Source organism: Gallus gallus, chromosome 12, assembly GCF_016699485.2.
Source record: "Gallus gallus isolate bGalGal1 chromosome 12, bGalGal1.mat.broiler.GRCg7b, whole genome shotgun sequence".
NCBI classification, from domain to species: Eukaryota; Metazoa; Chordata; class Aves; order Galliformes; family Phasianidae; genus Gallus; species Gallus gallus.
The window spans coordinates 9,918,994-9,932,485 of record NC_052543.1 but is presented as its reverse complement, the minus strand read 5'-3'; the positions used below and the strand labels follow the sequence as shown (position 1 = coordinate 9,932,485).

The following is a 13,492-nucleotide window of genomic DNA, read 5'->3' as shown; positions in this document are numbered from 1 at the left end:
ATCAGCCTACTGAATATTACTTCCCATTATAAACTGCATGTCTGTACAGCTGCAGAGGAACTACAGAGACAGATGTGTACATGTTGTTTCGAAGTCCCTCTGCCAACCTGCTGATGCCTACTGCAAGCCTTAAATTTGCACTGCAGGATATGCGATGGTCTGTACTCCATTGTCTGCCCTCTTTGAAGAGGGGCACTCGGTCCCGGTGCTCCACCACTTTGCAAAGTCCTGGTGGTATGCTTTGACAGTCAGGACTTCGGAATTTGGCTGCATTCACCCCCGAGACTCGCACAGAACACAGGGCAGCTGTCAGGGAGAAACAGCTGAGCCTCTGCGTGTCCCGACCTGCACCCTTGCTGCCAATGGCCTAGCAGAAGGAACCCTGTTCTTGTACGACAGCTGCCTCCATTCAGTGATGGATTTAGCTGCCCAACGCAGCTTTCTGAGAGGCTGAGCGCTCAGCTCAGGCTGCACTCGCCCGATGTGCGCCCGCTGCCGCCATGCTGCCCCGGGCCGAGCGCGGGTTTGGTCGAACAGCGACGCCTTATGCATATTCACGAGGTGGGACGGGGCAGGCGGCAGAGATATTCATTATTCATGAGGTTTCGCGCGCTTTTGCCGACCACGTGGTGCAGTTTCGCGCGGAATCCGGCGGGGTAGGAAGCAGCGATGGCGGTAAGCGGCCGGGACGGGGCCCGGGGAGAAAGGGTGGACGGGCTCGGGACGGAAACCTTCATTCTTCCCCGCCCTGGGAGGAATCCTGTTGTTTGCTGGGTTTTTTTGAGGGGCGGGGGAGGAGGGAGAGCGCAGAAATGTATGGGCGTGCGCTCACCGGGGACACTTCACATGTCGTGGGAAGTCTCCTGGCGGCCCTGTATCGGAGAAGGGAGCTTTGGGAGGGTTCGGAGAAGCAGGGCTCATCGCTGAGCAGCATTCCCCTTCGGCCCTCCGGAAGCACCGAGCCCCCCTGTCCCGGTGGTGGGGAGGGGGCAGTCCCGCTCACCCGCTCTCCCCTCCTTGCAGGACTCCTCCGAGTCGCAGGCGGCGGTCACCAGCCCCGTGCGCAGCTCCCGCCGCGGTGATGCCTTCACGTCCAGCCCCGGCCGGGACCTGCCCCCCTTCGAGGATGAGTCCGAAGGGCTCCTGGGCACCGGGGGGCTCCCCGAAGATGAGGAAGAAGGAGAAGAGCTCATCGGAGAGGGGATGGAGAGGTAAGGAGGCTGCTGAGAGCCAGCATCTGGGAAGTTGTGTTTGTGGCTGGGGTTTTGTTATTGGGATTCTAATTGCACTGCACTGCTTAGTTACCAGCAGTGGGTGCTGGTAGCTGAGCAAAGGGTCTGAAGAGCTGCTGGACGGTGAAGAAAGAAATGTCAGGGCATGGTGTTGTAAAGTTCTGGAAGCACAGAGTGCATTGCAAACCAGGAGCAAAGTGCTATTGTGATCTAGGGAGGGTAAACCTGGATCTCAAGGTGTGAGATGCACATCTAGCCCAGCTCCTTGCTCTTGCGACCATAAACATTAATGCTTTGTTACTCAGCCAGGCCTGTCCACCAGCTGGTGAACTGTGCAATACAGAAGCTTGAGTTCTGGCATTTGTAATCCTGGTGCTGGAGCCTTTTGTACCGCAGGGCGTCTCTCCTTGCTCCTTAGCACTCAGTAGGCTCTATCTCGTGCAGATCACCTGTCCTGACTCACTGGTAGCTAAGGGAAGCTGGATAAATGCCTTCTGGAGTTTGTTTCAATGCTGTGTGTGTGCCTTAGGGACTACCGGCCCATCCCAGAGCTGGATGTCTACGAGGCAGAGGGCCTGGCCTTGGATGATGAAGATGTGGAGGAGCTGACTGCCAGCCAGCGGGAAGCTGCAGAGAGAGTAATGAGGCAGCGGGACCGTGAGCTGGAGCAGGGCATGGGCCGCATGAGGAGGGGGCTGCTCTATGGTAGGTGGAGATGATAGAGGCTTCTGTGGGCTGGGTGAGAGGGCCTTTAATGCACTTTAGAAGTATGTTGTTTGGACTTATTTCCTTGGTACGTTAATGGACATGTTTGAGTGCTGTTGAATACAAATCTTCTCCTTTAAAAGACTTCAGCTACCATGGAAGGTGCAGGAACCAGGCTGGAGCTGAACTGGAGTCTGGCTGGGCCTGGGGTGGTTTTTGGTTTGTATCTTAAGTGCCAGCCTCTTTGCTTCCTCAGCCCGTGCAGTCCATCCATGACCAGTCCAAAGAGGAGGAATGGGAAACCCAACCTTGACCAGTTTGTCTCCCTAACCCATAGATAGTGACGATGAAGACGAAGACCGTCCTTTGCGGAAGAGGCGGCTGGCGGAGCGGGCTGCTGATGGCGTAGAGGAGGAAGATGAAGACATGATAGAGAGCATTGAGAATCTGGAAGACATGAAAGGGCATTCGGTGAGGGAGTGGGTTTCCATGGCAGCTCCCCGGCTTGAGATCTACCACCGCTTCAAGAACTTCTTGAAGACCCATGTGGATGACCATGGGCACAATGTCTTCAAGGAGAGGATCAGCGACATGTGCAAAGGTACAGCTGGGTGGTAAACTTCTTTATTGGACTGTGGTCCTTTGCAGTGATTCAGCCCACAGGTGGATTTTTTTCCGCCTATCCTGTTTGTCCCAGACACCAAGTCAGCACTTTAAGAAACTGATGCTTGTAGAGATAAATGAATAATGGGAAACATCATGACTACCTTCTTTGATTCTGTCTGACTAATTAGAAGGCCCCTCGTGTCTGCTACTCATTAATATTCATATCCTAGAAATGCTGGCAAAAAGTATGTGGGGCAGCGGACAGTGGGCTGCATGCTCACAATCTGAAAGAGACAACAATTACTTGCTGTCTGCAGCAGTTACTTTCTCACACTGAAAACTGGGTTGTCCAGTGCGGGGCCACAAATAGACCCTGTGACTTTGAAAATCACGTCTGTGTTGCAGCACTGTGTTCTGACTACTCACTGACAGAAGCAGTCATTGACAGAAACTGTCATTGAAAATTTTTAAAAGCTGAAATTGTCACGTTTAAGAACAACTTCTGTAATGGCAGTTGCTCACATTTCTTATTTATACTGAGTCAGAAGATTGAGTACTGGATCATGGTCAGTGACATACTGTTAGAAAATAAAGGCATTTGTCTTGCCCCTTCTCGGGAACATCAGAGGCAGAAGATTTTTGCCAGCCATTCAGTGCAGTTGTCTCTGCTATTAACTTCTGCTTCCTGGAGGTCTGTGTGAGAGTTGTTTGTTGGGCTGAGGCTTTCAAGTATCAGGAGCACAGCCTGAGAAATACCTGCAGAACTGGAGAGATACAATCATAAAATCAGTACTGATTAAAAAAAAAAAAGTTAGAAAAATAACTTTAAAAGACTTTTCCAGCCATTTTCAAATTGGTGACCTCCACATTTCTCAGGGGAGATGCAGACACCTGCAAGCTGCAGCTTGTAGGAAACAGGCTTGTGTGTTCTGGATCTCTTTTACAGGCTGCTTGAGAAGTGAGCATGTTGAAAATGAAATGCTCCCCTTCTTTTTCTTAAGAGAACAGAGAGAGTCTGGTGGTGAACTACGAGGATCTGGCTGCCCAGGAACATGTCCTTGCCTACTTTCTACCTGAAGCCCCAGCAGAAATGCTGAAGATCTTTGATGAAGCAGCCAAGGAAGTGGTGTTGGCCATGTACCCCAAGTATGATCGTATTGCTCAAGAGATCCATGTTCGTATCTCCCATCTCCCACTAGTGGAAGAGTTGCGATCACTCAGGTGAGCAGCGGAACTGCCAGCAGTGGCTATAGAATGTACAGCAGGCTTTGGGGGTGCTAAGGAGAACTAGTCTATAAGTTACAGTTCCAGATAAACCCAACAGATCAGCTAAGCTTACAATGGAAAAAGTCTGAACTTCCAGTGTCCCCTAAGAGAAAACACAAACCTTGATCTTCCTACCAATAATTGTTTTTTAGAAGGCCTGTGGTAGGTGTGCCTTCGAGCAGAAATGCATCTGCAGGGTGTAGTGCTTTCTGTGCCCTGCAGACATCCAGTGTCTCTCTTCAGGCAACTACATTTGAACCAGTTGATCCGGACCAGCGGAGTGGTAACAAGTTGCACAGGGGTCCTGCCTCAGCTGAGCATGGTCAAGTACAACTGCACCAAGTGCAGCTTCATCTTGGGACCCTTTTTCCAGTCCCAGAACCAGGAGGTGAAACCTGGTTCCTGCCCAGAGTGTCAGTCTCTTGGCCCCTTTGAAATCAACATGGAAGAGGTAAGAGATGTGGGTGCCTGGGAGCTGCTTAATTGCACAAATGAAGCATGCTGCTGGTCCTGCCCAGGTTGGACAAAAGCTGTCCAGCTGTCTTCCTTTCCAAGTTAGGTCAGTATTTCCAGATCTACCAGCTAAGGAAACTAGAGGACTGTAGCAAAATCCCTGACGTGGAGCATCTGGCTTTTATTCTTTGCTTTGATATTTTTAACTATTGTGAGTGGGGTGTCTTTCTGCCAGGAACTGATACAGGTTGGACAAACACCACAGAAGCTGAAACTCAGTGATGAAATATGGAAAAAAGATTTGTCAACGTTGTTGTCTGTCACAGTCTGGAATTGCTCCTGTCAACCTCCATCCTCCTATAGTTTTTTTAGCTAAAATAGAGTAAATCTTTGAATAGACTTTTTCCAGTAAGGTGCCTTTTAAAAGCAGTAGTGCCGATGCCATCCAGACGTGCTGGTTAACTTTTATTTTCCTGCTGCAGACTGTCTATCAGAACTATCAGCGCATCAAAATCCAGGAGAGCCCTGGCAAGGTGGCTGCTGGTAGGCTGCCCCGCTCCAAGGATGCCATTCTCCTTGCTGATCTGGTTGACAGCTGCAAGCCAGGGGATGAGATTGTAAGTACACGGAGTGAGCACAGAGCACTTTTAAACTCTTTGACAATTACATCAAGGGGGACATCAGTAATTGTATCAGAGGTGAAGGAGGGAAGATTGTCTTCAGATGCATTTGGGCAGCTACTTTCAAGTCTGGTAGCTTAAAGTGGAAAGAGAGGGCTGTTTGATATTGTGCGTGCACTGACGGACCATCTCCTGCTTCCCAGGAGCTCACAGGGATCTATCACAACAACTATGATGGCTCCTTGAACACTGCCAATGGATTCCCAGTGTTTGCAACCGTGATCCTGGCCAACCACATTGCCAAGAAGGACAACAAGCTTGCCGTAGGGGAGCTGACTGATGAGGATGTGAAAATGCTTGTGGCTCTGTCCAAGGATGAGCAAATTGGGGAGAAGGTGGGTCTGTCACTAATACACCCTTCTTTTCCTGCCGAGAGCCAGCCATCATCTGGCAGTTGGATCAGAAAGTGATGTGAGGTGTCAGCTAGCTAAACACTGGGTAGAGAGACTTTGAGAAATCTCAGTTCCCTGGGTGCTCTTCTCTCCCTGGGTCATCTCTCAGCTGTTGATAAGCATGAGTTATGGGAGAGATGCAAATATGACACTTTCCTTGCTCTTCTGGAGATGAAATTTTCTGTTTCTCCCCTTCTTTCTCTGAGCTAAACTGTGCTGGAGGTCTTAGCTTTGTCTGTCTCTACATGCTGAGACCTGAATACAGTACTCCAAAGCAGGCTTCTGGACTGGTGCAAATTCAACCTCACTTGAGTTGGGTTTAAACTCTCCAGTATGGAGACTTCACTCTGTTGCCTTGGTTGCACAGTTTTTAACATTGACTGTGTTGTTTCTGGTGGGTAGAGAAGCTCCATTTAAATCAGAACTGTTTTAAAATCAGTAGTCTCCAGCATCAGGCTGTTATCAGAATACCCAGGAGAAAATAAGCCTACTGTTCATCATATTTGACTGTGATTCATGTGTAACACAGCCCATCCAACAGCTATCATGCAGTGAATAGGTGTCAAACTGAATCAAGGTCTCCAGCTTTGCAACAGGTGATAACAGCCACTGTGGTGTGCAGCTGGAGTGTAGAGGCAGTGGCTGCTGCTTCCAGCACCAGAGTATGCAGTCTCCTGTGATCCAATGGCATCATTTTTAGTTTTTTTTTCAACAACTTTATGTGACTCTGGGTTGATAGTTGCCTTTGAAAAATCCTCCTCAGCAGGGGCAGTAAGACTCTTTGAAGACACCTCTATAGTAGTGGCAACCACAGATGAATCCAAGCTGGTTTTCATGCTGCTTTCTGCCCAGACTGGGAGATGTTAGTCCCTAGATAACTTTCTGCTTTTCCTTTCAGATTTTTGCCAGCATTGCCCCATCCATTTATGGGCATGAAGATATCAAGAGGGGTTTGGCTTTAGCTCTGTTTGGTGGAGAGCCCAAAAACCCAGGTGAGTGTAATGTGTTGTGCAGGGCTGATTCCATGGATCTGGGTTTGTCGGTGCTGTTGCAATGAGTGGTTAGAGCTGTCTGTGTGTTTTGGTGACAGAAAAGTGAACAGACTGAGGAAAATCTCTGATTGAAGTGGCTGTTCTCTCACGCCAGTTTTCAGTGTGATAGTAGAAACACTATGACTGAGAACAGCTCCTGCTGCAAGCCTAGGCATGTTTTTATCCCTCTTCCTCTAGGAAGTCATATTTGATGCCCCTTTAAAGGCTTGATCTGTTGGTGTCCTGATTTGTTATCATCTTAAAAGAATGCATTCCGCAGGTTTAGAAATGCTTTTCTACACTCAATTTAAAAAGCTGCAGTTGCTGTGGAAAGGAAAAAGCTCTGCTTTATTCTCACTGCTTTTGTGCCGCTGTATTTGATCCTTCAGTACTTTTGGTTCTTCTCAATGTTCTAAATCGTAACAAAATATGACAACAGCTATGTCTGATTCTCCCTTCGCTTTCCTGTGAAGTGGTTTCTCTGCATACTCTGCCTTCCCTTCAGCTTTGTGGTGCTTGGGATAGGGTTGCTATCAAGCCCTGCACAGAGGACTCAGCTGCCTGTGTGTCTCTCCTGTTGCTGTTGTAGGTGGCAAACACAAAGTCCGCGGGGATATCAACGTGCTTCTGTGTGGAGACCCTGGTACTGCAAAGTCACAGTTTCTTAAGTACATAGAGAAGGTGTCCAGCAGGGCCATCTTCACCACTGGCCAGGGTGCTTCTGCTGTGGGTCTCACAGCTTATGTCCAGAGGCACCCGGTCAGCAAAGAGTGGACTTTGGAAGCAGGAGCCCTCGTGCTGGCTGACAGAGGTGTCTGCCTGATTGATGAATTTGACAAGGTGAGTTCCAGCTGCATCTCTCTGGGAAAGCGGAGCTGTGGAGGAGCTGGCCATAACCCCTGTGATGAGGACATGTGATAACTTGGGGTGCCATCTGCCAGCAGAGTGGGCTTCCTGCAGTATGTTTAGACCCCTGCTGGTCTGCGTAGTACAGTTTGCTATCTCTTCAGAGCACCCCATGCAAGCTAATTCCCCTTGGTGCATTGGGCAACGTTGACTTGAGGTGAATCATCTTTGCTTTCTTGTAGATGAACGACCAGGATAGGACCAGCATACATGAAGCCATGGAACAGCAGAGTATTTCCATCTCCAAAGCAGGCATTGTCACATCCTTACAGGCTCGCTGCACTGTTATTGCTGCTGCCAATCCCATAGGTAAGTGCTGAGAGCCACAGGAATACTCATGTCTCCAGCATCAGTCCTGTTGTCTCAAGCGCTATCGTGCAGCTTCCCTTCTCTCCAGTCTGGAACACAGATGCATGCAGTGAAGTCTCTCTGTGAAGGAGATCGATGTTTACCTCAAAGCTTCAGCCCTGAAGCCTGTGGTTGATGTTGAGGTTTGTCTCTGCTCCAGGTGGTCGATATGATCCATCATTGACTTTCTCGGAGAATGTAGACCTGACAGAGCCCATCATCTCTCGATTTGATATCCTGTGTGTGGTGAGAGATACAGTGGACCCTGTGCAGGTAAAATCTTGCTGTGAATGTGCCTGTGTTGGGCTTTTAGGATGCTCAGCTGTAGCTGCTTACAGAGTTCTGCTGTCTAGTGGGTGTCTTCAGTTCTGTTACTACACTTTTCTCTTGTAGGATGAAATGCTTGCCCGGTTTGTTGTTAACAGCCATGTCAAGCACCACCCAGGTAGCAAGGAGGCAGTGAATGGAGATGCTGATGAGGTTATTCTTCCCAATACATATGGGGTGGAACCCCTTCCCCAGGAGATCCTGAGGAAATATATCGTCTATGCCAAAGAGAAGGTCCACCCCAAACTCAACCAGATGGACCAGGACAAAGTGGCCCGGATGTACACTGACCTCAGGAAAGAGTCTATGGTGAGAATACTGAGGAAAGAGGGGGAATAAGTGTGTATCCAGACTGCAAATCAGCCTGTGACTGCTCCAGCATATGTTGACACATTCTAGCTATTCATGTCACAAGAGTCTGTGTCACTTTTTTGTGAGAGACAGGCAGATTCTACAGTATCTAGCTGAACAGATGATTCTTCAATTAGATGCAGGGTCTTGCTTGTAGATAATACGTAGTGTGATGGACTGGACACACATACCAGGGTCTGCCAGAGCAGAGTCTTTTCATTGTGACCCAGTCTGGCAGGCCCACAGGAGATGTTTGCATTCACTCAGACCCGTGTGCTCTTGCTATGTTACAAGGAGCTGTTCTGTAGAAATATCCTCTTTTTATCTGGGTTTTCTCAGGCTCATTTCATCCTCTCCAGTCACATGTGGAATTTTTTGAGGTCAGACTTTGTGAGCTTGGGAATTTTTTTTCCTCTAACATTTTTTTGTTTCTCCACGTAACACATGCTGAAGGTAAGTGAGGATTGCTGTTCCTGGAAAGGCACTAAATGCTGGCAAAGAGGGACCCCATGTAGCATTCCCTCGTATTCTACCAAATCAAAATGTTAAATATTGGAGTCTGTACCACACTGTGCAGGATATGCCAGCAGATGGCAGAGCCTACTTAGCTTTACACAGTCCTCAGGGATCCAAGCGCCACCTCCTGCAGTGCAAAGCAGGTCCTGACCCAGAAACCACCAGTCTTGCCCTATGTCTTCTATCCTTCACTAAGGAGTTTCTCCTTCCTCCTTAGGCAACTGGCAGCATCCCCATCACAGTGCGGCACATTGAGTCCATGATCCGGATGGCTGAGGCTCATGCCCGTATGCACTTGAGAGATTATGTGGTGGAGGATGATGTCAACATGGCCATCCGGGTGATGCTGGAGAGTTTCATTGACACACAGAAGTTCAGTGTCATGCGAAGCATGCGCAAGGTAGGTACCAGCTGAGCTGAGAGCTGCTCCCCTGACCCTCTGGGTTGGGCTGCAGCCCTCTTGTTTGCCTTGGGTATCAGAAGAGCATCCTGCAGGCTCTGTAGGGGTCTGTCCTGCACAAGCAGGTGTCATGCCTGTGCAAATGGAGAACTGAGTCTGAAGACACTGCGTAACTGCCTTGTGCTAGTCTGTAGTGGGGCACGTAAGGGCTCTCTTAGCCCTGACAGAACATCACTGCTGAGATAACAGTGAGAACAGCTGTATCCCAAGCCTCTGTATCCAAAACACTGCTGTATTTCTCTTATTTTGCTACTTTTCCTCCTGTTTTGGCTCAGCTCTTCCACTACTGCCACAGCCAGTGGTAGTTTCTCTGCAGTTTTTCTAGAATTCCTCAGGGGATGGATAATCCCAGCACAGCTCACAGCATGGTTCAATGCGAGGCTGCCCTTTGTGTCGCAGGGCCTGGCTCTGAACAGCTCTTGGCCATCCACAGCCTGGCGTCTATCCACAGAGTGTCTGCCCTCCGTCTGGGTGACTCGTGGCCTCACTCTTTAGCTGCAAATTGCCAGCCAGGCATGAGAGTCTACAGGGCACAAGGCAGTCTGGACTAAGGGATACTGCCCTACCCTTCCCCCAAGGGCAGCAGACCTCCTCAGTGGTACCCTATCGGCCCCTGGGAGGCTTCAGGGCTGCTGCTGAGGACTCTCCAGAGATTTTGTTTGGGTGTCAGCAGCTGGCAGAAGCGTCTTGGATAATACAGAGCTGTGTTGTTACTGCATGTGCAGGTGGCAGCTTGACAAGGCTGAAATCCCTTAGGAAACACTAAGAGTGCAGGTGACAGTGGTGTCATTTGGTTCCCCTTGTGCTCTGTGGGAGAAGGGTTGGTTGGTTTCGGGCATGGGAGACCCGCAGTGCAGCACTGGGTTCCTGACCCTCTTGGTTTGTCTCATCCTTCCCAGACGTTCTCCCGCTACCTTTCCTTCAAGCGAGACAACAATGAGCTGCTGCTGTTCATCCTTAAGCAGCTGGTTGCAGAGCAGGTGATGTACCAGAGAAACCGCTATGGGGCCCAGCAAGACACCATAGAAGTCCCAGAGAAGGATCTGGTGGATAAGGTATGAGCTTATCCTAACAAGCTTTCTGTAGGGTTGGTTCCTGCTTTGTGTTAGTAGCCTCAAACTGAGGTGTTCTCATGGCTTATATCTTCCCAAGTCAGTGTACCAGAAAAACCTAGTGTTAGACAATTCAACCCAGAACCAGGACTGTTGCATTTGTCTCTATTCCTGTCTTGCCTGGGAGTACCGTATTTTTCTTCCTCAGTCCTCATGCACCCCTATAAAGCTTTGAGGTTGAAGTGGTAAATCCTGACCTCACTCTGTCAGAGATCCTACAAAACTGCCTTTCACTGGATGAGGACTGGGAGCTTTGGGATAATAGCTAGGTTTAATAAGTATGCTTTTCCCCTAGTAGAAGTAAAAGGACGAGCTGAGAGCAGGCAGATGCTGAGCCAGCATCCTCTCTTCACTCAGCTGAGCTCTGCCAATGCTCTATTCTCCTGACCTGCAGTCTCCCCTGGTACTGCAGTTCTGGTTCCTGCTGAGCAGAGATTGCTGACTGACAAATTTTACGTGCCCTCTGCTGTGGAAAACCACATGGCGCTTATTTTTCTGCATAAGCATTTACCTTTTCCCCTGCTCTGTCTTCTCCCCAGGCTCGGCAGATCAACATCCACAACCTCTCTGCCTTCTATGACAGTGAGGTGTTCAAGATGAACCGGTTCAGCCGTGATGTGAAGCGGAAGCTGATAGTCCAGCAGTTCTGAGGCTGGCAGCAGAGCCCACCATGTGCAAGATGAAACCTTTGTGCTTCTGTCCACCTGGCTGTGCTACAGAGCTCACGATCCAGAGGGACTAAGCTACATGTTCTCTTACTCGCTTTGTGCCTTATGGATTAAGGAACTGCTGAGCTGCTGAAGATGTTGTAAATAGAACAGAGTTAAGTAGTTAAATGCCCAGCCAGTTCTGTTTAGCAATTTTATGCGTTGTTCTGCTTTGTAGCTGAGCCCAACAAGGAGAGAATTGCTGGTCACATAGATGGTATGTTTGCTGTTTATTTATCCCTAGTTGTTAAGAGCTCATCTGCAGGAGGGATGAGTGGAAGCATTTGAAAGGCATTTGTCTGCCTTATCCATGCCCCTTGGGTTGCAGGCACCTTCAAGTATTCTTTTTTCCCCATCTCTGGTGACTCTGCAGCCTGCTGGGTGATAATTGAAACTGCTTTCAACTCTCCGTGAACAAGCCAGCTGCTCAGCTCCAGGCCTTTACACCTGACACTTGACATTTCCCCAGGTGCCCACATGGGCTGACCTGCTTGGTTTCTGCAAGTGAAAGGGAATGGGCAGAGGAAGATGAGAAATGAAATAAAACTTAACGATTTTTAATATTAGGGGTGATCTTAATGGGCAGTGGAAGCATCTTCAAAACATGCAGGGGCAGTGTCCAGAAGCCTCAGGGAAGGGGCTTCCCCTGACTCGGTGGGTGATAGCTCTGCACAGCTGTCAACTGATATGAATTTACAGCTCTATCCAAGTGCTGGCACCTGAACTGAGCAGCACCTCATATCCTTTTATTGAGATTGCTGCTTTGAAGAGTAGCAGTAGAGAAGCCCTCAGTTGGAGAAGTTAAGGGAGGGCAAGATGGGCTGATAATTCACATGCAATTTTCTTACTGTGTACATTTTAATACAATTTGTTTTCCAATACTTTTGTTTCCTTTTTTTTTTTAAAGTCCTGCAGTTATAGTGGGGAGGAAGAGCATAGCTAAACAATCTGAAGCTGCACCAGCTGCTCAGCAGTTTGCTAGTGGGTTATGGCCTGGGTATGTACATCCTATGTTCAGTCTTCAAGTTAGTGGGCATTGCTCATGCAGATAGAGGGAGATAAGTCCTGCCTATACTGGTTTCAGCTATTGCGTGTCCTCCTTGGGGGTAGATACCAAGACATGAGTTTGCACAGTACAGTCGTACGCTGCCATTCCCACCCAGCTCCAAGTCTGGAGCTTTGATCCCTCTGTGGAACTCTGTCCCTTAAATGCTACTGTCACCCCGAGGCTGTTCTAGAACAGCACTTATCTGCCACCTTGGCTGGCACTTGGGGATACCAGTCTAGGAGAAGTAGTAAAACCTCTTCAGGTTTACTGAAGTGAATGTGATTTTTCTGGTTGGATGTGGGGACTGTACAGTATCTCCAGCCTCCTCCTGCCTTTGCTCAGGAGAATTTGTAAACTGGCTGCTGCAATTCTGTGTTGGCCAAGCAGACATGTCCCTAGCTGCCAGCATTGTGGAGTTTTGTCATGGTGATGTGTGTGTGCGTGTCCCCTCTCAGCCTGGTTGTTATTTAGGAGCTTGAACCCTGCTGGGGGCCTAGCACATGACTCTCAGCCTGAAACTGGCTCAGTGTGTTGCCTTTTCTGTCTGCCAGCTCCCTCCTGTGTATTTGTTTAACTGTTTTGGCTGGCTTTTTCCTTTCCCACTGGGTCTCTGTCTACCAGGGCTTTCTGTAGGCAGCCTTCAGAGTCACTCTCCTGGCATGCCCTCCTTGCCTGATCTTGCCCTTTGCTCTCTGAATGTGAGCGTGTGTCAGATCTGTGGTGGGGATAGCAGTGCTGCTGTGTGCCTGGAGCCATGGAGTAAGGTCTTGCTGAAAGCCAGTGTGGCTCCTGAGCTCTGGGCACAGCTCTGTTAGCACCTTATCTAATGCCAGAGGCCAGGCACAGAGGCAGTTCCAGGGGTGAGCAACTCTGAGCTATGTTGAGCTCTGTAGGAACCCACTGACCTTGCTCGAGAAAGTGCTGGCCTTGAGATAGCAAACCTAGCAGTAATAGGGGGGTGCAACAAGCTTGTCAAAACAACTGAATCCCATGGCGTTATGGGATGAAGATGGAGTGTGGAAGGAGAAAGAGTTTTTGTATTGCATGGAGAAACAAAATGCTTCCTTAATGCTGTGCAGGGAGTGACCCAGTTACACACATGGGCAAACATGTTACAGTAACCTGTGAAGGGATACACAGGAGCAGAGTGGAGTTCTGATTTCACCTACCCCAGCCTTCTGTCCTCTGTCCTACCTCACTTGGTGCATGTTGTGATCTGTGGCAACAGAAGGATGCTGCTGTTGGAGTCACTTGTTTGTCACTTCACTCACTGCCTCATCTTGAATCCTCACTATGGAGACAGTTATGCCTTTCCACCTTGTGTTGCCAGTATCCAGCAGAGCAATGAATTT

At 49.1% G+C, this 13,492-nt stretch overlaps 1 protein-coding gene across 1 annotated transcript; it reads left to right on the top strand.

Moving 5' to 3' along the window:
• The first annotated feature begins 628 nt into the window (after positions 1-628).
• On the top strand, positions 629-11,973 carry MCM2 (minichromosome maintenance complex component 2). The gene is made up of 16 exons (NM_001006139.2): positions 629-675; positions 1,024-1,211; positions 1,762-1,937; positions 2,275-2,538; positions 3,545-3,764; positions 4,053-4,260; positions 4,745-4,879; positions 5,086-5,277; positions 6,233-6,326; positions 6,955-7,205; positions 7,454-7,580; positions 7,780-7,892; positions 8,013-8,255; positions 9,031-9,213; positions 10,173-10,328; positions 10,925-11,973. Exons 1-16 carry the CDS (start codon positions 670-672, stop codon positions 11,033-11,035), a joined length of 2,667 nt encoding a protein of 888 aa, NP_001006139.2. The 5' UTR covers positions 629-669; the 3' UTR covers positions 11,036-11,973.
• Positions 11,974-13,492: the final 1,519 nt, after the last annotated feature.